The following is a 22,971-nucleotide window of genomic DNA, read 5'->3' as shown; positions in this document are numbered from 1 at the left end:
TTTTAGCTACTTGATGACTCTCTGTTGCATGGACACCAGTGCGATTAGAGAGTTGGAGGCCAAGCTCGTTATGATGCAAGCTCTAGATGAATACCAAGGGAAAACTGCATTGGTGTAGGTCACTCTCAGAATCTACATAGAACTGTAAGTCCTCAAAGCAGGCCTGCTCCAAAGGGAAAGAAAAGTCATGAAGAGGCACACGAAACCTCACAAGAGGTACTCTGGCTTCCTGGCTTTGCCCCTGCTTCAGGTGCCTGCAACACTCCATGAGTCGGACTCAACACCCAGTTAGGAGTCATTTTGGTTATGTTTACCTTGGTGCCGGTTTTGTTCCTGATGCCACTACTGGACACACAGCCTCCTGCTCCACTCCCATACTTTCCAGCCCTGCCACTTAATTTGTACCGATTGCGGCCGTCACCCAGGTGATGATGGCTGTTTTCTGCTCCACTCCAGTTCGCGCTGATTAGCCAGTGTGACCCATGAAGCTTCCATGGCATCCGAGCAGTCAGTACATTCATGACACTGATCGATCCCACCCTGTTGCCTCCGATAGCTGTTCTGCATCCAATCAGCTCCCCTTCTCAGCTGATTGCCTTTCTGGTGGCTCTGCTATCTGCATTGGCTTCAGGTCTGCTACAGATTTGAGCAATTGATCGGAAAATAAGGCAGTTCTATTCATATCTCGACATAAAGCACAGGAGTTGGTAAGGAGGAGTCTCCTAATAAACATCTGCTCATGATAAATATTAAAGCCCTGACTCCAACCCTATTCGGATGCCCAATTATGTGTGCCATGAGGATGATAACAGTGAAGAAGCTAACTCCCACACACCACCTCACTGCTGTGGATAAAGATGACTGTCTGGGCATCAGTGGCCTGGATCACTCCAAGGAGGTGGATTTGGAATGTATTTCAGGGACCCCAAGTGAGAAGGTTGCCTAATGTGTAGCTGTGTTGCAAAAAGCAGCAGAAGTGCTTGAACTGTCATTGCTTGTGTATGAGAATATTGCTAACGTTCTCATTGAGATCCTGCAGCTGGTTTCCTTGTTCATTGAGCCAGTACTCCCATTCAGCAAGGTGCAAATGACCCCCTAACTTGGTCTATGCAGCAAGCCACCCTCTGCTCCAGTGCTAAAACATGTTTTTGCCTGCTGTGTGTCACCCAGTGCCTGGGGACCCAACATTTCTGACAGCTTATCCGACCTTAGGGAGCCTTCTGCTTCAGGTTTTTTCCTCAACTAAGCAATACTCTATTTTTGTATCTCTGCTCCCCCAGATAGGAAGTCAAAGGATTGAGGCCATGAGGAAGAAAACCTTCTCATCCGAAAGCGTTGCCTTTCGCTGCACAAACATAGCTTACATTCTGGCCTATAAGTTTCACTCCTTGTGTGTCAGTGGGTATCCTGATTCAACTCATCACATTTCACATTTTACAGGAGTTCTGTGTAGGCAGGGCGCCTCAAAGAAAATCCCTACTGTGCCTTCGTCTTAGCTTTGCAGTCCATGGACTTTTCCATTGCCATCCTCTGCCGTGCTTGGATGAGCTACACTTTGTTCTTGGAAAATTCAAAGGGAACCTTATGGATGTGCCTTTCACCCTGGAGCACTTCAAGCAGCGGTGATCACGATCCTTGGGACTGGCTTCCCTGCACTCTAGTTCCATCAGAGTACTAGAAGATCACTAGATACTAGTGAGGTCTACCCTTTTGGCATCACCAACCCTTGCAGCCTGTGCAGTAGGTAATTGAGGTTTCTCAGAGCTGCTCTGTGCAGAAGTTCAAGAGGACATAATGAGCAACCGTCTTCCTCCTCCTTCCTCTCAACTAATCCACAAAGAAACACTTAGTCTGCCATTAAGTGAGCATTGTGGCGTGTGGAGGTGAGGATGTCCCATCACTTGGAACACTGTCATTTTATATCACTACGAACCATTGGGTGTTGCAAATTGTCGAGCAGCTAGGCCCATCCCATCCAGAAAGTTCCACCTTTGGTCCCCCATCCTCCTGTAATTTGTGACATCCTTGCTCTAATTTTGCAGCTGAAAGTTCTTACCCTCTTCAACAAAGATGCTGTGGAGCTGGTTTTGGAGAATAAGATAGGGCAGGGATGCTATTCTGACTTTTTCATTCTCAATAAAGGTTTTAGTCTTCATCCCATTCTGGGCCTTCGTGTTTCAAATGTGTTACTCAGCAAGTAGAAGTGCTAGATGCTTTCTCTGGTGTAAGTTCTCTTACTTTGGTGGCTGAAAAGACTAGATGGTCTCTGTGGAGGATGTCTGTCGACCTGCAGGACACTTGTGTTCATATTCCAGTTCTGCAGTTGCACTGGAAGCATGTGATATGTACCACCCACTATCCATTTTTAAGTGGTACAAGCCTTCCAGTCTTCATGAATACGAAGTCCGTGGTTGCAACACATTTTTGTATTTTGAGACTCACTGTACTCTTGTACCTGTGACTGGCTTCTGAAGTTGGGATTGCAGCAGCTGGTGTCAGAGTCCCTGCAGTCCACCATCTCCCTGTTTGATCTGCGGGTTCTCCATCAACTTTCCCAAGTTTCACTTCCAGACTTTCCAGTGTCTCCTGTTCATTGGGGCAGAGCAGGAGACTGGCTCTCTCAAGGGCATCCAGCCTCCCCAGCAGGGTTAACTGTTATCCTGATGTTTTGCGAAATCTGCTGGGCCTCTGCTTGCGTGTCCAATTATGTACTAGGGCCTTATAGGTAGGTGGAACCCCCTTGCCCTATTTTCTACTAGGGACTGATAGAGGCGGTCATTCAAATGATAAGAACTTAACTTCTAAAGACAGGCTGCAAGGCAGGCCTGCATTTAAAAGAACAGAATGCACACAGCAGTGCACACATGCAAGTGCAGAAATTGTGCTGAGCCCCTAATCTCCATCCCCTTTTATATACCAGGGACTTATTGTACCCCCTTGCCCTATTTTACAGTAGGGATGTACAGGGTCTGTCAGGCCAATTTGAAGGGTACCCTAACACCTAGTGTATCTACTATGTGTGTTTTAGCATATCACTAACCTGTGTCTGGCTGACAGATCCCAGGGCACAGTCAGTCAGTTAACATCTGCACCAGTCAGCAATAATAATTGGGGTGAAAATGGCAACAAGGTGACTTTCCAACACTATGAAATCGAACACAGGATAACCAGCATCCTGGAGTCCTGTATTTTAAGGTGCTTTCATGTGAAATTTTAGAAAGAGGAGGCTGAAATAAAATATTTACCTGGGATGGCACAATTTAAGTATGGATTCTGGGATTGATCCCAGGTTTTCTGGTTTCACGTGAAGCAATTCTGCCACAAAATATTTGTATGATTTTTTTTGTTGTTACATTAAAGGTTCATGCTTTGTCTCTAATGCAATTGGGTTGGTGCTTGGGTGGCCGGCAGATGCCACATTAAAGCTTATCTTGTTTTGAGCTCAAGGGTCCAAAAGGACCACACGCAGAGCCACGTACCTGGCTCGAGCTTTCATTGGCTTGCCCACATCTACTTGGGTTAGGATTTAAGAGTTGAGGTCTCTGTAGTTAGAAGTATGCATCAGAGGAACAAGTTAAAGATGTGCTAACTTTCTTGCTTGTGGACACTTATCTACCTGCTGATAGCACATTGACCGCCTCCCTGTTCTTTTAAGCGTAATACAACTGCTAATACGTTTTAATTTAGTTGTGATAAACTAAAATCCTTTCAGCCCTGTCACTGCCTCTGAGGAAATGATAAAAGAAACTGGAGACCTGATGTCAGTGTGGTGGAGTTGATGCCAAAGCCGGCTTAGAGCATAGGCACTACATAGCAGTGCAGAAGAGTATTTTAAAGTTTCCGGATCCAGTCTGGCACCTGAAGCAGATTCAAGAGAAGTGAGGAATCTGCGGGTAGAGTATCTAGCAGGAAGATTGTTACTGACCGCTAAGTAAATTGCTAATTGGGAATTTCCAACCAAATGTGAATCTAAAATAGATGTTTTTTTCACAATCAAATGTTTAAAGTATTTGCCAATTAAATGCATTGTTTCTTTAGTGCAATTCTAGTGTTACTGTGACCTTTACAAATCAGTCTCCTTTCGTGGTTTTCTTATGGCATGGAGACCTGTACTTAATTTATATGATTGCTAAATATTAATCCTATAGGCATACATCATGAATTCATCCGGTAAAACATATTTGGGATTTTTTTGGTAGCTTGCCAAAGTACACAGCTGACTCTCTTTGATTACAAGGTTACTTTGAATGCAAGACTGCGAGATCCTAAACCAAATTGCTTTTACACAAAGCATATCTTACTCTGTAACTATATAATAGTCATTCATTGTGAAAGCAGTTAACATGCATCACTTCGAGACCTCCACCAGGCACCTTTGAAGAGATTGTAAAACCTACTTCTGCTATGAAGGTGCGGCTTTGGACGATGCTATTAAGATGTAGAAATCCCAAAGCTGTGCCTCGTAGCCTGTTGATCTGCATTTAAATTTTACAAGAGACTTATTTTCTCAGCACATTTCTGCTGCGTGGTGGGATATGCAGCACTGTGGAAGAGAGAACGGCTGCTTCCTCGGCTCCATCACGTGACTCAAATACCATTAATGAGGAGGGCCAGAAGAGGAGGGTCAACCTTGAGTTCAGTGGCGTACATTGTTTACCACAGATTAAATCCAGCAACACTGTGAAGTAGAAGCTGCCAGTGCACTAGCGGATACTTCGTGTTTATGCCACTCACATGCTTAAACTTTCCCAAACCATTCACGTCTAGGACATTGTGTGAAATAAGTAGAAACAAATTGAAAGGCAGAGATTTTGATTGAAATCCGCTTCCTTCTAATCTTTGATACGATTGTCTTGGGGTCAGTTTGACTTTGAGGGAAAGAAATCTCCTGCGTACCTTAGTTATCACAGTGTAACCTATTTACTTGCTTTAAACTTTATGCCTTTATCTCGGTGCTCCAGAGTACTGCCCCCAAAGCAGCCCTAGATAGTTTTGAAAAATCTTGAATAAGAGACTTGGCGTCCTGCCTTCAGATTGCAGATTTCGTGTTCTTAGTGCTCCTGCATTTGGATAACTAGCATTTTCTTGGCTTTCCCTAGACCTGTTATTCTCGTGCACGTTATGACCACTATCGCTGGGAATGTCCTGGTATTCCTTCAAAATGTTCCCTTAACATGGGTATGTTACTGTGGCACCAGTCCCATCTAATACCTTAGCAGCTGCTCCTTGCTTGCTGTAATCAGAGTACATCTCCGGCTCCTATGTATGCCACCTAAAAATCTACTTCAAGATCATATCCATATTCTTGCTCGCACTATGAACTTTCATGTGAACTCTTCGCCTCTATCTACTGAAGCACGAATCTCAACACTATTTTTTAGACATGCTTGCCTGTGCACCGCAGCTGAATCACTCCTCTGATCCACACACATATACATTTGAGTCCAGCTGCATTTGAGACAGTCTTCTTCGCCACCCATACATTTGGCTGCTTGCTCTTATGTAAGGGACAATGACATATGCAAAAACCTGATGCAAATTGAAGATACTACGTGAGTGTGTTTTTATGGTCTTTAAATGTGCTTATCAGTTGTCGAGTTCATGATGGTCTTCTACCCATTTGCACCAGCCAATCTTCACAGAGTACTCCGCGCGTACCCAAGAAGAGGGGCAAAAAACACCAGGAAGGAAATATCCACTGGGAACGAATATTGCAAAAGTGTCATATTACGGCAAGACAGCAAAGCAAACATTTTCACAAATGCATAGCCAAATTTTTCAGCGCCCTCTGCAAATTATATCATAAGTCCACTTGCAGGCAGTATTCTTATGCTGGGTAGACTTGTTTTGCTGTTAATGTTTTTAGGTAATGCAAATCTATGGTTTAAGATACAAAGCTGCAATGCCTTCCACAGAGTTCAGGAATCTAGCCTAGACTTTAATATTTCTATGTTTAACCTGGTCTTTTCACTGTACCTATGCAGTGTCTTAGCTTTTTTGTTGTTGTTGTGAAGACTCCGTGTTATCCTGCACATTCTACTGAAAACCATTCTGTTGCATTCAGTTCCTTTTGTGTTATACATTCCCTTGGTAAAATCTCCTTTCTGCCCCTTTGAGTGCTTGTTTCGTGTTCGACTCGTGGCTTTCGATTCTGCTACGGGCGTAGTGTTTCTTGTGCAGTGGTTGACACAATCAGTGTTTGATTTGTTATAATCGAATGTTGTTAGACCTCTTTTCTTTCATTTTAACCTCTCAACTAATATCTTTGACACAGTTTTCTTTGCTCTCTTCAGTGTTTAATGGGTACAGTAAATCACCAAGGGAGAAAGAATCCGCTCAGAAACACAAAAGTAAAGAAGCCACACCAGGGAAGGAGCGGAGTGCTGAACAGAGGGCTGAGAGGCGAAGAGAGCGGGCTGCTGCTGCTGCTAACCACACTCCTGCTCCACATACTGTCTCCTCTGCCAAAGGTCTCGCTGCTAGCCACCATACGCTTCACAGATCGGCTCAGGACTTAAGGAAACAGGTAATGCGGGTTGCAATAAGTAGGGTCAGGACAGGCTGTCCTCTAGTTAGTTTCAAACCATGTCACAGCGGAGTTGAGTTTTGTTCTATTCTTACATAGCAGCAGCCCATGCGTGCGTAAATGTACTATCCCTAAAATGTGTAAATTATTCTTACTGTTTTGTTAATGTATATATTTTGGACTCAGTTTTTTGATCCTTTCAAAAAGGACGTTTGCTCTGTGTGGCATTTTAAGTTAGGCTTTATCACTGCCAATCTTCTACTAATAACTTGCAATAAAGCAAATTTCTCTATGGCATTGGTCCAAAATGATAAATGTAAAAAGACCCATTGCCTTGTACTGGAGGATATGCATTTAGAGTTCAATGAAAATAACATGTCATGTGCTGTCTGTCGATATTTACTACCTTGTGAAGTCTGTCTTTGGCTGTTGACTCCCAAGGTATCTTTGGCAACTGCCCTTAAACCTTTACCTCTTGTAAGGTCTGCCATAATTGGTCAGTACCTAACAACTATTGCTATCAGTATAAAGTAAAACCGCTTTAAACAGGTTAGCGTACAGAAGTCTTGAGACCTCAAAATGTCCCTTGCCAGCAGCACCACACACACACACCTGCAAATACTTGTATGGCTCAACTTCTGGTTTAACATTTTACATCTAGGGAGATTTTATTCCAGATTTAATCTTGTGCATTATTTTAGATTTTCCTATCTTTAGATCGTTTTCCCTATCACTTTTTTTTTACTTTCACTACTATATTTGAGGATAAAAAAGTGACTGTAGGAAGTGGTCATGTCTTAAAATAAATTTGGGCAAGTTTGTATTTGGGGACTTGCCTCTCATGTATTCAAAACGCTCATTCAAGATATGTAAATCTAATGATTGAAAACTGCATGATCACCATTGAATAAACACTGTAGACCTCTCTTTGCAGAAGATAAAGGAGAGGTTTTTTTGTTTAAAGTTGTCCTGTTTAGTGGGTGACCAAATGCTACAGTTTGTTTGCCTGCCCCATTCCACCACTAACCAAGAAGCGCAGGGGTTGTGCCTAGTACAATTCCATGAGTACATTGGATGATACTGGTCTGAGAAATGTATTTGGTTGAACCTTCCTTGGAGTAGTTACTACTTCAGCTCCATCCTTTTCCAGATACTGTTTGCTTAAGTAAATTCCTGATGGACTTATCACTTGGCCTTGCCAACAAGACTAGGATGCTCTAGAATCTTTGTTGATTTCCTCTCATTGGCTACATTTGACAGAAGAAGTTGCAAGTTTATTCCTACTTAATTGACACCAAGTTCTGCATAAAAGACAGTCACAAAAACTGGTGAAAGTTTTACTGATCTCTGGTTATGTGGGATTTGGTCACAAATGCCCCCAAAATGATGGTGGTTGTCTTGTTACACGAAGGGAAATTAATGCATAGCTTTGCTGACCCCATCATCTTTGGTTTGAAAAAATGTTATCAAAGAATAAAGTGTAATACCTAGCAGTCTGTCTAAAACAAAACCTGTTAAGATCCTAATATTAAATGCCTCCACAGCTGGAACCCAAACGCCCCCCTCCCACTGTGACCAGTTGGTTATCCCTACAAGATACAGCCCACTTGATGATAGATCCCTACATGCACAATGTTGTATCCTTTAGATTTCCCTCCCTTAGCTAGTAAGCCTGCCTCCGGGGAATAAAAGAAAGAGCAAAGCTTTCTTCTTGTGACAAGTTTTAATGTTAGTCACCAGCCTTGCAAGTGATGAGCAAAAACCTTGATGAACGAGAGCCCTATACAAAAACCATAAGTAAGATATAAATACAATTTCTATGTCTTCCACTATCAGGGACTTTTTTCAGTGGTTGAAAGTTCTGCCACATGTGCCCCCATGCAGATAAGGGAATTGCACTGTGGTCTGTTTTATTTGGTCTCAGATGAACTTTCAGTCTATTTTTTTTACGGTGATACGCATATAAAATAAAGGTGCAGTGGAATTAACTCCTGCAGTGCCGGCGTATGTTTGTTCTAAGAGATGTTTGGCAGAAAGAACTTGCGTTTTATGAGACCACTGGTTTGGCATCCCTAATTTCCAAGCATCAACTGTGATTAGGCTGTACCTTGGCAAATTGGCCCTCGCTTCCGAAAAGTGTGTGTGTATGTATATATATATGTGTGTGTGTGTGTGTCATAGCTACATATACACAGTAAGACATTTATTTTTTCTGTCACCCTTCTATTTTGATCTGTATATTTAGAGAGCACTCAATAAACATTGATAAAAGTGCCTGTCATATTTAACAAAATAATGTTCATTTAATTCATGGGTTTATCGTGCTTCACTCTTCTTCCAGTTGTGAAACTGCAAACAGGCTACTGAAAAAATTGTTAAATGACTTTAACATTTGTTACTTGAAGAAAGCATTGATCCGCAGGGGGGTCCGAGTTTTGTATCCCAGCAAAGCACTTCCAGGCATCAGTCCTTCATGTGGTCCTAAATAAGGCACTACAAACTGGGAAATGACAACATCTGCTGTTTAAATCACATGAAGAGGTAGGTATGGGAAAAGTTATTAGCTAGTTACACCCAACAAGGCAGGTGATGAGGGGGGCTGGTGGCTGAAGACCACAAGGGCGGTTGTCACCCATTAAAGGTGGGGTGCGGTGAGTTGAGAGGCATACACGTCTAGTTACATGTGCACCAGTTGGCGACTTTTCTGTTCAAGTCTGTGATCAAGCTTCTATCCTGAATAGTGGAGTGCCACAGAAAGGCCCACCAGTTATCCACTTTAGTATATAGTCGCATACTGCAAACATACTATTGGGAGTCATTCCATGTCCCCCATCGCTTCACTTTAATGGTCTACTTGGACACCCAGCCTCCCTGTAGAAGGAGAATACTTTCGGAGCTGCCTAGCACTATCGTATAAGGCCTACTACTCTACCTTCTGTCTGCCCCCTCATGGAGTTTCCCAGTACCATTTGTACTACTTCCACTTCGTCTAAAGGACGCTGTGGGTCTAGGGATCCCATTTTGCTGAATATGTGATTCAACCAGGGTAGAGCACATGCAGTACTCGCACCCCTCATTTGCGAAGGGGTTTGCATCATGCAAATGAATGAATGTTCTCTTTTGAATGTATGCTTGCTCCAGGAATTGTGAGCTTATATGGTAATGCAGAACAGGGCTTGTAGTCCTTGCTATTGCAAGCAGAGTGTTTTTGGTGGCTGGTCACTTGTCTGTGTAGACTTAACACTTACCTGTACAGTACTATATGCTGAAAATACACCATCTGCAGTTTGTGTTTTTATGTGTGCCCAACTAATTCTACTGTCAGGCACACGTGTAGGCTTCAAGCTTAGCCAGCATTTGGCATGGGCGAGCTAGGCCCAAACCAGTGTACTTATCTTAAGAGGGGCACATGGAACTGTCTGCAGTGCAAAAAGCAGTGCCCCTCTCGCTTTTCTTATCGAATTTAGTGTTTTTACTTGCTGGTGGTGTTAACATCGCATCAGCTTTCCTGCCTTCCCTTCCCATCTCCCTCATACCCCTTACTGCCATACATCAAAAACCTTCCTTTCACCCCAAACAAGCGACTTGACACTAGTGTGACAGAACTAACAGTTCGTGATTCAGGTGAGATGGGTGGGGGGGTGCATAGATGTTTGTTTTCTGAGGCCAGTCACTGCTATGTTGTAATCAGCCAGGGACTGGCCTATGAACACCAAATGCCCCCTTGCTGCCAAATTGTATTAACTTGCAGCAGTAAGGACGCCACACTTCTTTGCTCCCCGGTCGCCATCCTAGCAAAGGCCAAATCTGTTGTCAAAACTAGAGGCTTGGCGTGGAAATAGTTGAGCAGACTTCAGTCGGCAGCAGTATTTCACATGTAATCTTTAGTCAACACAGCAAGTGTGTCATGCTGTCTTTTGAAGGGTGAGATGCACTGAATAGTTACTACCAGCCACCACTGCAAAAACTCCTGTCGTTCTCATTGGGTGGGGTGCCTCCTGCTCACCCACTTCCCATCCCAGGTTGCTTTGTGATATTCCCTCTCCTTCCTTTTCTGAACTTAATGATATCCTTTCCTTACCTGGAGGTCTATTTTGTGAAGACCTGGAAGAAAGAAATTGATTGATCCCTGCAGAGCGCTGTCCTGCTGGGGAGACAAGCATTTTAATTCAGAATTTTCATCTCAAAGAACACACGTTTTTACTAGAAATGCAGCCGAATGGTTTTTTTTCCCCAAGTGTCCCTACTGTATCTATATTATGTGCAGGGAACAAAGCTAGTGATTCAGTGCCACAGATGTCAGAGGTTGGGGAAGAGAGGTGCGTCAAAGACCACTGCCAATTGTTGTGTGGAAAAGGCCGCTTTATTCACACAGGTGCACATAACAATTACATCACCTACACATCTACCACCTCACTGTACATGCAGTAAAATCTCTCTCCCACCCCTCACCTAAAATACTCTACCTCTCCCAGCAATACTGTAATACTGTGTTCCTCAATGCATTGTGTTGTCTGTATTAAAAAAAAATATCAGTTTTGTGTACCTATTAACCTCTAATAAACAAAGTATAAAGCTAACTTTTCACTTCCTGTCTCGACGGAGTATGATCCTACCTACCTTTCCCTTTGCAGGCTGGTCTGCCACTATCTACAAACTTAGACTTGTGAAAAACAAGCAAAATGTTCCTCCAACCGCCACCACAAAAAGACCTCCTCTAACAGCCTTTTTCAGCCCCCCCCCCAAAAAAAATAGCTCCTCTAGCTTAGAATAGCTGCAAGAAGGATGCCAATGTTTCTTTGATCTGTAATAGATACAGGCCCATGCCCATGAAGGACAAGTGAATGCCATCATCCCTAAAATAACTTTAACAAAAAACCCTTATCCTCATATCTTATGTCTGCGTGTTCAACTTTGGTGATTCCTTTCTCGCTACAGAAAACCTGCATCTCCTTATTAAGCTTACACCGACCCTCTATATAGGTGCTTGGCATGTGGCGCCTTTCCACCATCTTCTCGACATGAATGCTGTCCATGCCACGTGACAACCATACCTCTTTTTTTAATCTCCTTAAGATCTTTCTTCATTTGCTTAATTAAAAAGTCAAATTCTTTACCAACCATGTCGTATGCACCAACATGTAACAAAAGAATATCAGGACATAGTCCTCTCTTTAACAACGTGTTCAAGCATGGCAGCAGTTTATGCCACTTTTTTCCCCTTTTTCGTACCACTGTATCTGTTACAAGGAGTGGTCAAGCCCCAGATGTTCTCCAAAACTGGTTCGCTGAACCTGCTGTTCCGCCTTCCTTATAAATGCGTGCCCTACAATCCATATGCTCATGCCTGTTGTTTCTGGGCCAGGCACCAAACGTGTAGAAAAAAAAAAAAAATCCCAGCTCTCCACGTCCACGGGGACGTCACAATTGCACGGCTCCGCACGCAACTCAGTCCGCACGCGTACTGACGCCAGTTCCCTTTTTCCATGCCTTTTTCCATGCCTTTGACGCCAACGGTTTTCTCCTAGCTCTCGGGGAGATACTGTTTCGAAGGTGTCTTTTTGACTGTAGTTACAATGTCTCCTCCTAGAAAGTCAGAGTTTAAACCTTGTCGTGAATGCGGGGGTCGTATGTCAGTCACGGACCCTCACGATGACTGCTTATGGTGCCTAAGTTCAGAGCATGATGTGGAGGAGTGTGTCCTGCCAAAAGATGAATCCGAAGGTGCTGAAGGAGAGATAAGCCAAACTCTTTCGGGCTAGGGTGAAGACGGGGCACAGAAGTCATCGGAGATCGTCTTTCCAGAACTCTTCGAAGAAGCCTAAGAAGTGGCGCCGACACAACTCTTGGCGTCGTTCGGCTAGAGGTTGTTCCCAATCCAGGTCTCCATCTAGACGGCGTCGTGCGATGTCCTACGGTGACTCCACAGCTTCAAAACCCTCAGGCTTCTCCATCGGTCTTCGAGGTGGTGGCACCCCAAGAGAGTCCTTGCTGTTCGCCTAAGGTAGAGGATTCTGATGCCCAGCCGACGCAAGTGCCGCAGGAAGATCAGCGGTAACCTGTCTTCCCTGCTCTGGAATCGGACCATTTTTGAATGCCATGTTCAACATTTTTAATGCTATGGCCCCTGCTGGTGCACCAGCTGGTCCCACGGGTCCCTTGGCATTCTCTTTGGGCTCTTCGGCTCCATATAAGTCTGTGTTCATGCCTTTTTATCTGGCTCAGGGTGCCAGTTCGTCACCGATGACATTGCCTTAAAGGCCTGCGGCGTCGGTGGGATCAGCTCCGGTGCCAGATGGATCCGGATTGGATTGTAGTGTCTCTCCTTCTCCCGGTCTGTGTCTATCGGGCCTGAAACCAGTGTCATGGACGTCGGCTAACTCTGTCGACGTCGAGATTGGAGGCCAGGTTCAGGTCACGGAGGAAAGCACTGAGGCTCTTAGAAGAACAGGAGTACCAGAGACAGCGGCTGAGAGAAGGAAATATTGCTGAGCCATTGGAGGAATATCATGGCCTAGACTCAGCTAGTGGGCTGGACACTTCCCCTGAGTGGGATCTTTCATCTCCAGGGGAGTTTACAGAGGAAGCGGCCTCCTTCCATTCTGTGGTCAAGAAGGTGGCAAATTTCTTGGACCTTCCATTGCTGACTGCTGAGGTTAAAACGGACATTTTGACTGAGGTCCTGCATCCTTTTTCGGCTTCAGCAGAACCATTGCTTCAATTTAATGATGCTATTACGGAGCCTATATTGGAGATTTGGAGGAAGCCGGTGTCATCGCCAGCTGTGAACAGATCTGTTGCAAGACGGTACAGGGTGGCTACGGGAGATCTGGGTTTTTTATCGAAGCATCTGACTCCGGAGAGTTTAGTGGTCCAGGCCTCATGTTCGGCGCGTTCTGCACCAGGCTCCTTCCCTGTTACTCCTTTCGACAGAGTCCAAGAGAATGGAGCAGTCAGCCAAGAAGACTTTTTCATCCTGCAGTATGGCCCTGAAATCGGCCCTGAAATGTGTGTTAGGGAGATATGTGCACGCCCTGATGGACACGGCTAAAGCTGTAGTTCCTGACTTACCGCAGGATATGCAGGGGCAGTTCGGTGAGTTCTTGTCAGACACTCAAGCTGCGGTACTTCAATCGCTACCAGGAGGCATGCGTGGTTGAGGTCTTCTGGCTTTTCTACAGATGTCCAGACCACTTTATTGGACCTGCCTTTCCATAGAGAGAAGCTGTGTGGGGCCAAAGCTGACTCTGCCTTAGGGTGCTTCAAGGACAGTAGGGCCACAGCTAAGTCTTTGGGTCTGCAGGCTTTCACTACTACCCTTTTCAGGTCCTTTTGGAGGTTTTAGGGGGTTTGGGCGTGAGCCTTTTATCGTGGGAGACCAGAGTCCACAGTCCAACAGCCTGCCAGCCTTCCATATAGATCCTTTAGAGGGCGTGGGAGAGTTCGGCCACCCAGCAGCCTCCTACATCATCCTCTTCCTCTGGGGGAGCACAACAAGGGAAACAGACTTAGTTTTCTACCCATTTAGAGTCATACTTCTCCTGCAGGGGGAAGCTTCCTTTTTTTCTTCGCGAGTGGGAGTTAGCTGCATCAGATTCATGGGTTATAAATATTGTGAGGCAAGGATATGCCCTTTTTCCCCTCCCATCCCTCTCCGTCCATCGTTTTGTTCAGAAGACCATCTTGGGTTGTTGCAGCAGGAGGTTCAAATCCGGTTATCAAAAGGCACAGTGGAGTTGGTTCCAGAGCAGGAAAGGGGTCAGGGTTGTTATTCAAGATATTTCCTGATCCCCAAGAAGGATGTTCGATTGAGTCCTCGCCTGGATCTGAGGATTTTGAATTGGTTCCTCAAGCAGGAGATATTCAAGATGCTGACTCTGGCGCAGGTGCTTCTGGCATTGAACAAAGAGGATTGGATGGTGTCTGTCGACTTGCAGGATGCTCACTTTCATATCCCTATTCTCAAGTCACACAGGATGTATCGCTGGTTTGTGGTGGGGTCGCAACACTACCAGTTTGCGGTCCTTCCATTTGGTCTGTCTTCAGCACCTTGAGTCTTCACAAAGGTGATGGTGGTGGTTGTAGCAAGTCTCAGGAGGAAGGGAATATCGGTATTCCCTTACCTCGACGATTGGTTGATCAAAGCCAAGTCTCCAGAGCTCATGCTGCATCTCCTGCAAATGACAACTCAGTTGTTGTTCAGTCTGGGCTTTTGCCCAAGTCTCACCTGGAGCCCTCTCAGCGCCTCCTGTTCATAGGGGGCAGTACTGGACACAACATTGAATCGAGCCTATCTTCCGCCTCAGCGGATTGAGGATATTCAGGCGTTGATTCGAATGATACAAAGTGGAGCGGTTGTTCCAGTCCTCAAGGACCTGTGCCTGCTCGGTCTGTTCGCTTCTTGTATTCTGTTGGGACGCTGGCACATGAGGGCACTTCAGTGGTGCCTCCACAAGCAGTGGTTTCAACACAAAGGGTATCTCGAGGAGTCTGTAACGATCTCCAGAGACACTGCAGAGGATCTATGATGGTGGGCTGTGGACGGCATCCTTTCCCAAGGAAGGCTGTTTTCACTACTGCCTCCGGTGGCTACGGTCGTAACAGATGCTGCCACTCCAGGGTGGGGAGCTCATCTGGGGGACCTGGAGATCAAAGGTCTTTGGTCTCCAGTGGAACAGACTTTTCATATAAATCTGTTAGAACTGCAGGTGACACGTCTGGCTCTCAAGGCCTTCCTCCTGTCCCTTTGCAGTCAGTCAGTTCAAGTCTTGACCGACAACACTACTGCGATGTGGTACGTCTAAAAGCACGGAGGAGTAGGGTCGTACCTTCTCTGCAGAGAGGCTCTGCAGGTCTCAACGTACGTGCAGTCTGTCTGTCGGCATTTCTCGGCCTATCACGAGTGGTGTCTCCATCCAGACCTGGTCCTTCACATCTTTCGGATGTGTCGTTCTGCAGCCTCAAGTATCCGGTGCAAGGGGCTTTGGGAGATGCATTTCAGATGTCTTGGTGCGACCAGATGCTTTACGCGTTTCTCACCATACCCTTGATTCCTCGGGTTCTGAGGAAGATTCGCCAAGATCGGGCTCAAGTCATTTTAATAGCTCCGGATTGGCTGAGAAGGGTGTGGTACACGGACCTTCTCCAACTCTCACTGTGCCCTCCGCTCCGTCTCCCTAAGGTTGTCACTCCTTTCCACATGGGGCAGTCTATTACCCTTTCATCTTTCTACCCTCCTCCTCATCCTTCAAAAGAGGAAGAAAGACTCCATCGCTTAGACCAAAGAAGGGCTCTCAGCTTCTATATTGAGAGAACAAAGGGCATTCGGTTGGATGACCAACTCTTCGTTGGATATGTGGGCAAGATAAAAGGCAGGGCTGTCTATAAAAGAACCAAATCCAGGTGGGTCATTCTTTACATTAATATCTGTTATTCGTTGGCAAAGAAGATTTCTCCTGAGGGTATTAGAGCTCATTCTACCAGGGCTAAGGCTGCCACTTCAGCTTTGGCTAGGGGTGTTCCGGTGGTAGATATTTGTAAAGTGGCAACTTGGGCTTCCCTCCATACTTTTGCGAAGCACTACTGCTTGGATTCGGAAGTCCGGAGGGATGGCCATTTTGCACGTTCTGTGTTGCAGGATTCCTTGGTGTGACTAGTCGGGCTCCCACCATCCGAGAGCAATACTGCTTTGGGACTCTATTCATAAGGTGAGGAATCCACAGGTACTTGTATCCATCAGAAGAACAAGTTACTTACCTTTGGTAACACATTTTCTGGTGGATACACTAGCTACCTGTGGATTCCTCACAGTCCCACCCACCTGTCTGTTCATACCAAGACTTTTTTTTATTATAAGTCTATATATGTTTTGATTATTTTTTATATTAATAAATGTTGTGCTTGTATTGCATCCAGATGTGTATATGTGCTTTCTTGAGGTCGGTTTTCACTTGTTCACCTCAAAGGCTCGTAAAAAAGGGTGAAACTGACATCAGTATGCCGGCGAGGACCTCTTATTGCCAAGGTGACATCAGACTTTGCGTGGCGAGCCGTGCAATTGTGACATCCTCGTCGACATGGAGAGCTGGGAAGAAAATTTTCCATTGAATGCTGGTGTATTGGGAGAATTCATTAGGTAAGGAATCCACAGGTAGCTCGTGTATCCATCAGAAAAAGCGTTACCGAAGGAAAGTAACTTTGTTCATCAACATACCTCCACCTCCCACTGAACATAACGTTGGAAACAATCTGAAGCCCATCTCCCTATGTGCATAATCCTATCCCTACTCCAGCCATGTTTGTTGACTTTAGTAGTCATTCCGAATTGGAATGAATGAGTGCTGAACCTCGCAGCGTCTAACCCTATCCCCATGCACAAATGCATCAGAATAGCAGCGGAAACCTTCACCTTGTAGTTACAGCCCCAAAGTCACAGGGCCAATGGCCACCTTCGGGTAACTTGGCAGCCATACTGTTTTTCCTTTACCTTTTTGATCCGTTTTAGATTTGCGCAAGCATAGCCCAATCTCTTGCTGTCTAAATTGAATCTCACCACATGTAATGCTGTGTCCCCTTTCTCCTCCCATAAGTTCAGACACAATGAAAGCCCCATAGAACTTCTGAGACATGGGGGTACGGAAAAGTAAGGTCTCATCTGATCCATGTCACACCTGAAGTAAAGCCCTGATAAGGTCGCCCAATAGCCCCACTGAAAGAAGTTTTCTCCTCTGACCAACATCCCCCTGTTACCTAGCCCAGCCTTCCAATATCCTCCTGCCTACTTTTCCTGCCAATAGTGAATACCCCAGAACAGTTTTCTCATAAGGCTATTTCTGCTAGGTTTCCCGCAGTAGTGATCCTCGCTTGCCGTGAGTGTCATTATGTAATGCACTATGTCCTCTAATCATGTCTGAGACCCTGACCGGTGACAAGCTCCACTTTTTAAGAATTTGGCCATGCTTGAGCGTATGCCATACGTGTTGAGGCCCCTAGCAAATTCATAACCAGTTGAAGCATCCACTGTCGCCTACTCTCCACAATTCATGTGGCATCGGAGTTTCAGCAGGGCCCGTCTCAGAGGCCACCCTTCGGAATATCCTGAACTGTGAAAGAGACAAAGCATCTGCAATGTCATTTTCTGCTCCCGGCACATGTCATGCCCTAAGGGCAATTTCCTGTTTTAGACAGCCCAACACAAAAATTTGCAACAATTTTAGCATTTAAGAGTCATTTGCGGTTCTGCTAGATTGTAGAAAGAAACAGTATTTGTATGTGAAGATAGTGCTTTATTAGGCACTTGAATCAGGAGAAATGTCTGTACCAGTAGATCACTGCTTCGGCAAGGAGAGATGATCAACTCAGGGTTTGTAAGTCTTATTTTTTTTTTTTTTACTTTATGTTGAAGTTTTACAACCACACTGTGAATTAATTGGGTATACAATTGGCTTAGCAGTGGGCTATAACCGCACCTTACATGAATGGTGTTGCATGACGTAGAAAGACAGATTTTCATGCGTTACAATGGGGGCATCTAAAATGTAGTAATATATTTAATATAATACATATGAGGGCTTCAGCAATCAACTTATCTCCACTTCCCCCAGATCCCACTTCGCCGATGCTGCAGTCCATCAGCGGTTATTCTTGACCTGTCTCCGTGTCTGTCCGGGGTACCGTTCCATTCTGCATCGTGTTGTGCTTACATTTACCCATTAGTTTCTCTGTCTGATGAGTTGGACACAGTTCATGTTCCACCATTTTAGACCCCTCATTTTCCCGTATGCAAGCCAGGTAGTCCCGGTAGGGCCCCCATATATCCTTCGGGTGGCTGCTCAGTGGTGATAACTTGCGGCGAACATCTGACTTCATATTGAAATAAGTCATGTCCGCATGCCATTCTTGAATTGGAAGCGGGCAATCCCATCCCTATTCTGAGTCGTGCTAATAGCAACCCCAGATCAACCAAGCAACACCTACCAGGCTGCTTGCCGGCCCACGCCAGCCTACTTACTACTTTTTATAAGTTGTGGAACACTTTCCAAGGCAACAATATAGTAATATTGGTAAAAGGTAACAAAAATCCCAGCAGCACCAGCATTTTCATTATGGTTATTCGACCTGTGAGCAGTAATGGAAGCCTTTTCCACCGGTCCACTGCCTCCGACAGTCTTTGCACTGCCTTGCCATGATTTTCCCATGTGATTACAGATGGGTCAGTGTGAACCTGTATTCCCAGGAAGCGCACCACATCCATGGTCCACTGCAGCTGGTATTACATTAGTACTGGTGATGTCGCTATTGTGAGGGGGAATAATAAGGAATTGTCCCAATATATTTGCAGACCAGAGTGTCCGCCAAAAAGCACTATCTCACAAAGAATTGGTGACCGGTTATGCACTGGGTTACTTATGTATAAAAGAGTATCATACGCCTAAGTTGAAATGATCAGGTTGTAATGTGGAATTCGCAAACCTCTAGGCAGGATAATATCTAAGGGCGCAGGCCAAGGGTTCTGCCACTAGGTCATATAGCAATGGTACCTCTGGTAACTTCTATGGGGTCTGTGACGTGCCTGTTTATCCATATGCGCACACTCTGCTTGGGGTAAAGTACATGAACTAAACACAGAAAATAGTTCTATGCCTACTCACCACAACACCAGCATGAATCCCCCCCGCCCCCATTCTATTGAACCGAACGGCTTCTCTGTGTCAAGGAATACAGCAGCCACCTTCACTTCTGGCTTTATACTCACTATCGCACTGAAAAGGGTCCGGAGGTTAATGATAGTGTACTAGCTGGGATAAACCCAGCCTGCTCAGGGCCCACTACTTCGGAGAGCAGGGGTGCCAGCCTGTTGGCCAACATCTTAGCTTAAATGTTTGTATCAGCATTTAAAAGTGACAACGGTCTACATGAAACACAGCTGTCTGCTGGTTTAACAGGCTTTAAGAGAGTGATCAGTAGCGCTTCGAGGATTGCATGCAACTGTCCTCAACTATTTCCTTATTGTTGGAAATGGCCCTTTTGGCAATGTCATCCCTACTTTTTGCCTCCTTCCTCCTATTTTTTCTGACCAGTTTTTGTTGGTTTTAAGACTCTGGGCACTTTACCACTGCTAATCAGTGCTAAAGTGCATATGCTCTCTGTGTAAATTGCATTGTTGATTTGTTATCCATGATTGGCATTCTAGTAAATCAAATAAGTCCCTAGTACAGTGCCCAAATCAAATGCTACAAGTGAGCCTGCAGCACTGGTTGTCACCTATATTAGTAGCCTTATAACCATGGCTCAGACCTGCCACTGCAGTGTCTGTGGGCCGTTTTAAATTGCAATTCGACTTGGCAAGTGTGTCTACTTGCCAGGCCTAAACCGTCCCTTTTACTACATGTCAGGCACCCCTAAGGTAGGCGCTAGGTAGCCCCAGGGGCAGGGTGCACTGTATGTATAAGGTAGCATATATACTAGTGTGTTTTATATGTCCTAACAGTGAGATACTGCCATATTCGGTTTTCACTGTGCAAGGCCTATCTCTCTCATAGGTTAACACAGGGGCTGCCTTTAAATATCCTTAAAGCGCAGATTCCTTTTGAGAGCAGAAAAAAATATGGAGTTTAGGGTCTCTGAACTCACAATTCAAAAATACATCTTTTAGTGAAGTTGTTTTTTAAGTTGTTTGTTTGAAAATACCACTTTTAGATAGTAGGCAATTTCTTGCTTAAACCATTCTGTGACTGCCTGTTTGTGGATTGTCTGTCTGGTGCAGTTTGACAGTTGGGCTGTCTTGCACCTCTAGACAGTGACACAAAACAAGGTGGGGTGTAGTCTGCATATCCTGATGAGGGGAGGGATGAGTGGTCGTTCACACTTGGAAGGACTGTGCCTGCCCTCACACAATGCAGACTCCGACCCCCTGTTGTGCGTCTGGAGCCTGCCCTGGACAAGGAAGGATCTTGCAAACACTTGAGGCTTTGCTTTGAAGTTTGCAATCTTCAAAGGCAGAACAGGATATAAGAAGAAGACCCAAAACCCCAGATGTTTAGAATCTTTCTGGAATCAAGAGGAACCTCTGCCAAGGAGAAGAGATGAAGAGCTGGAGGAGGAGTACTGTCCCTTTGCTGTGTTACTTTGCTGGACTGGCCTGCAGTTGCTGCTTCTGCCTGAAAAGAGTTCAAAGGGTGAACTTTGCTGTGTGTGCTGCTTGAGAAAGTTCTCCAAGGGCCTGGAGTAGAGCTTGCCTCTGTTGGACGTCTCAGGGAAACTAAAGACTTCAGTTTCCTCGACCTCCAGCACTGGGAACTGTGTGTTTTATGCTGTTCAAGAGAAGAAACGACCGTGACGCTGCTGGCCTGAACTGTGACCTGCTGATGCCACACAGAGTCTCATAGCCCCGCTTCGCACAGCAACCCTCTGCACTATGGCATCGCCTGCTCTCACCGCAACCTGGGCCTCCTCGACGACGCTCCTGCTGACACCGGTGCCGCTGTCTGCATCGTGGCCTGTGACACTGCTCCTGATGAGCACGAAGCACCGTCCCATCCCGCACCGCCAGTCCACAGACGCCAGCGCCATCCACTCCAGTATTGTCACCAGGCATCCCTGCCTGTACCATGGCCTGTTGATACCGCTTGTGAGGGTCATCAAGCATTGTCCCGTCCCGCACCGCTGGCTTGGGCCTACCAACGACAGTGCTTCCGCAATGACAACGCAATCCCTGGACCGTGACCTGTGGACAACGCACGTTGCTCCGCCCCGCTTCACATGGCAGCCCTGGTCTCACCGACGCTGCTGGACGCTGTCACCGAGCTGCTGGCTGCACCGTGACCTGTGAGCACCGCATGTCGCATCGTCCCGCTTCGCACCGCTGCCCCGATGCCATCCACACCAGTGCTCCTGACTTTATCAGCCCGGAGTTCGATCTGCAACGCGTGTGACTTCAAGGGCCCGACGACTCCTGCACTGACTCTGGAACAGACACCACAACGTCAGCGAACGCCATTTCCAGAGCTCACCGTGAGGATCACGACGCCCTACAAATCAAAGGTACTGTTTGCGGGTCTTCCCGACATCGTAGCTAGCCCGCAATGCCGCGCCGGCCTGAACCGTTGGTTTTGTTGATCACAATGCTGTGATAGGCCCAGGTGGAGCTATTGACTTCAAGGAACTGGATTTTTGAGTAAATCTTGCAGAATTCATATTGTTATTACTTTATGTTGGACTATTATCATATTTGGTCTTGTTTTAAATAGATAAATACTGGCTATTTTTCTAAAACTGATTTGGTGTCCTTTTGTGGTGTTTTCGCTGTGTTACTGTGTGTCATGTACAAATGCTTTACACATAGCTTCTGAGATAAGCCTGACTGCTCGTGCCAAGCTACCAAGGGGGTGGGCAGGGGTTATCTCAGGGGGTATCTCCTTTATCCTGACTAGAATGAGGGTCCCTACTTGGACAGGATGCAAACCGACTGCCAACTAGAGACCCCATTTCTAACACTTATGGAGAGTTATCAGGTGTGGGATTAATTTATCTTGATAGGCCTTATAAAAGGCTACTGGTAACCCATCTGTTCCTGACACCTTGCCAGTCGACCTATTTTTTAAAGCAGTCCTCACCTCAGTAGGGCTATAAGCTGTTTTGTGACCCTCCTCTCGCACAGGTCGCGGATTATCAGGACTGCATCATCCTTTCGTTTTGGGGGTTTTGTCACCAGAGTCCCACCTGGTCACTTGCCATCCCTGTACACCTGTGCAGACTCGTACGTCCCCAGGTGGTTAAGCTTGCTCTGTGCTGTCGTGATAGTCTTAACTTGGCTAGGATGGGAACTAAATGTATAGGGTCAGATGTTTCTCTGTTTTTGCTCTGGAGTGTAAAGTAATTGCTGGATACAAACATTGAAAGGAAATTTTGAAAATGCTGGAACGGAAGTCTACTGATGCATATCATCCAGTTTGGCTCACAGGATTTGTTAAGTAGCACAGTGAGATCCATTTAAAACTCCGCTGGTTTGACATGCCTAATACGCAGGGCAAGGACAGTTTACCAGACAGTGGAAGTGTATTTCTTGCATTCCTGTGGGTGGAAATTCAGACACTGAGGTGAGGTGGGAGGGTTCCTTTATATTCAAGTGAAAACTTGGTTTGCAGTGGGCCCTCTGATTGAACTTCCTGAAACACTGCCCTTTATTAGGTGGGTGCGTTGAAAGTGTAACTGCAGATTCTGTTGTGAGAGCTGAAGGGGGCCCTTTAGGTGAGGCCCAGGCTTTTATCTGCCTTGTTTGCTTACCTTGATCTTCTTCTCTGGAACAACTCTCTCCATAGCCCCTATGCTCAATCGAGCAAGAACCTCCTGCTGCAAAATAGTCACATGTACTGCTATTTTAGTAGCATGACGTATAAATGAAGCACTCAAAATTTCCATTGCACCTGCATTTTTTCACAATTGAC

At 45.6% G+C, this 22,971-nt stretch overlaps 1 protein-coding gene across 5 annotated transcripts in view; it reads left to right on the top strand.

Moving 5' to 3' along the window:
- Window positions 1-22,971, top strand: part of JARID2 (jumonji and AT-rich interaction domain containing 2) — a 589,480-nt gene that overhangs the window by 396,541 nt on the left and 169,968 nt on the right. For all 5 annotated transcript variants that reach the window (XM_069218785.1, XM_069218783.1, XM_069218788.1 and 2 more), the window contains exon 6: window positions 6,294-6,526. In XM_069218785.1, coding sequence (XP_069074886.1) covers window positions 6,294-6,526 — 233 coding nt within the window. The remainder of the gene's footprint in view (window positions 1-6,293; window positions 6,527-22,971) is intronic.

Source organism: Pleurodeles waltl, chromosome 2_1, assembly GCF_031143425.1.
Source record: "Pleurodeles waltl isolate 20211129_DDA chromosome 2_1, aPleWal1.hap1.20221129, whole genome shotgun sequence".
In the NCBI taxonomy this organism is placed as follows: Eukaryota; Metazoa; Chordata; class Amphibia; order Caudata; family Salamandridae; genus Pleurodeles; species Pleurodeles waltl.
Note: the sequence above shows the minus strand (reverse complement) of the source record. Positions and strands in the feature narration are given on the sequence as shown.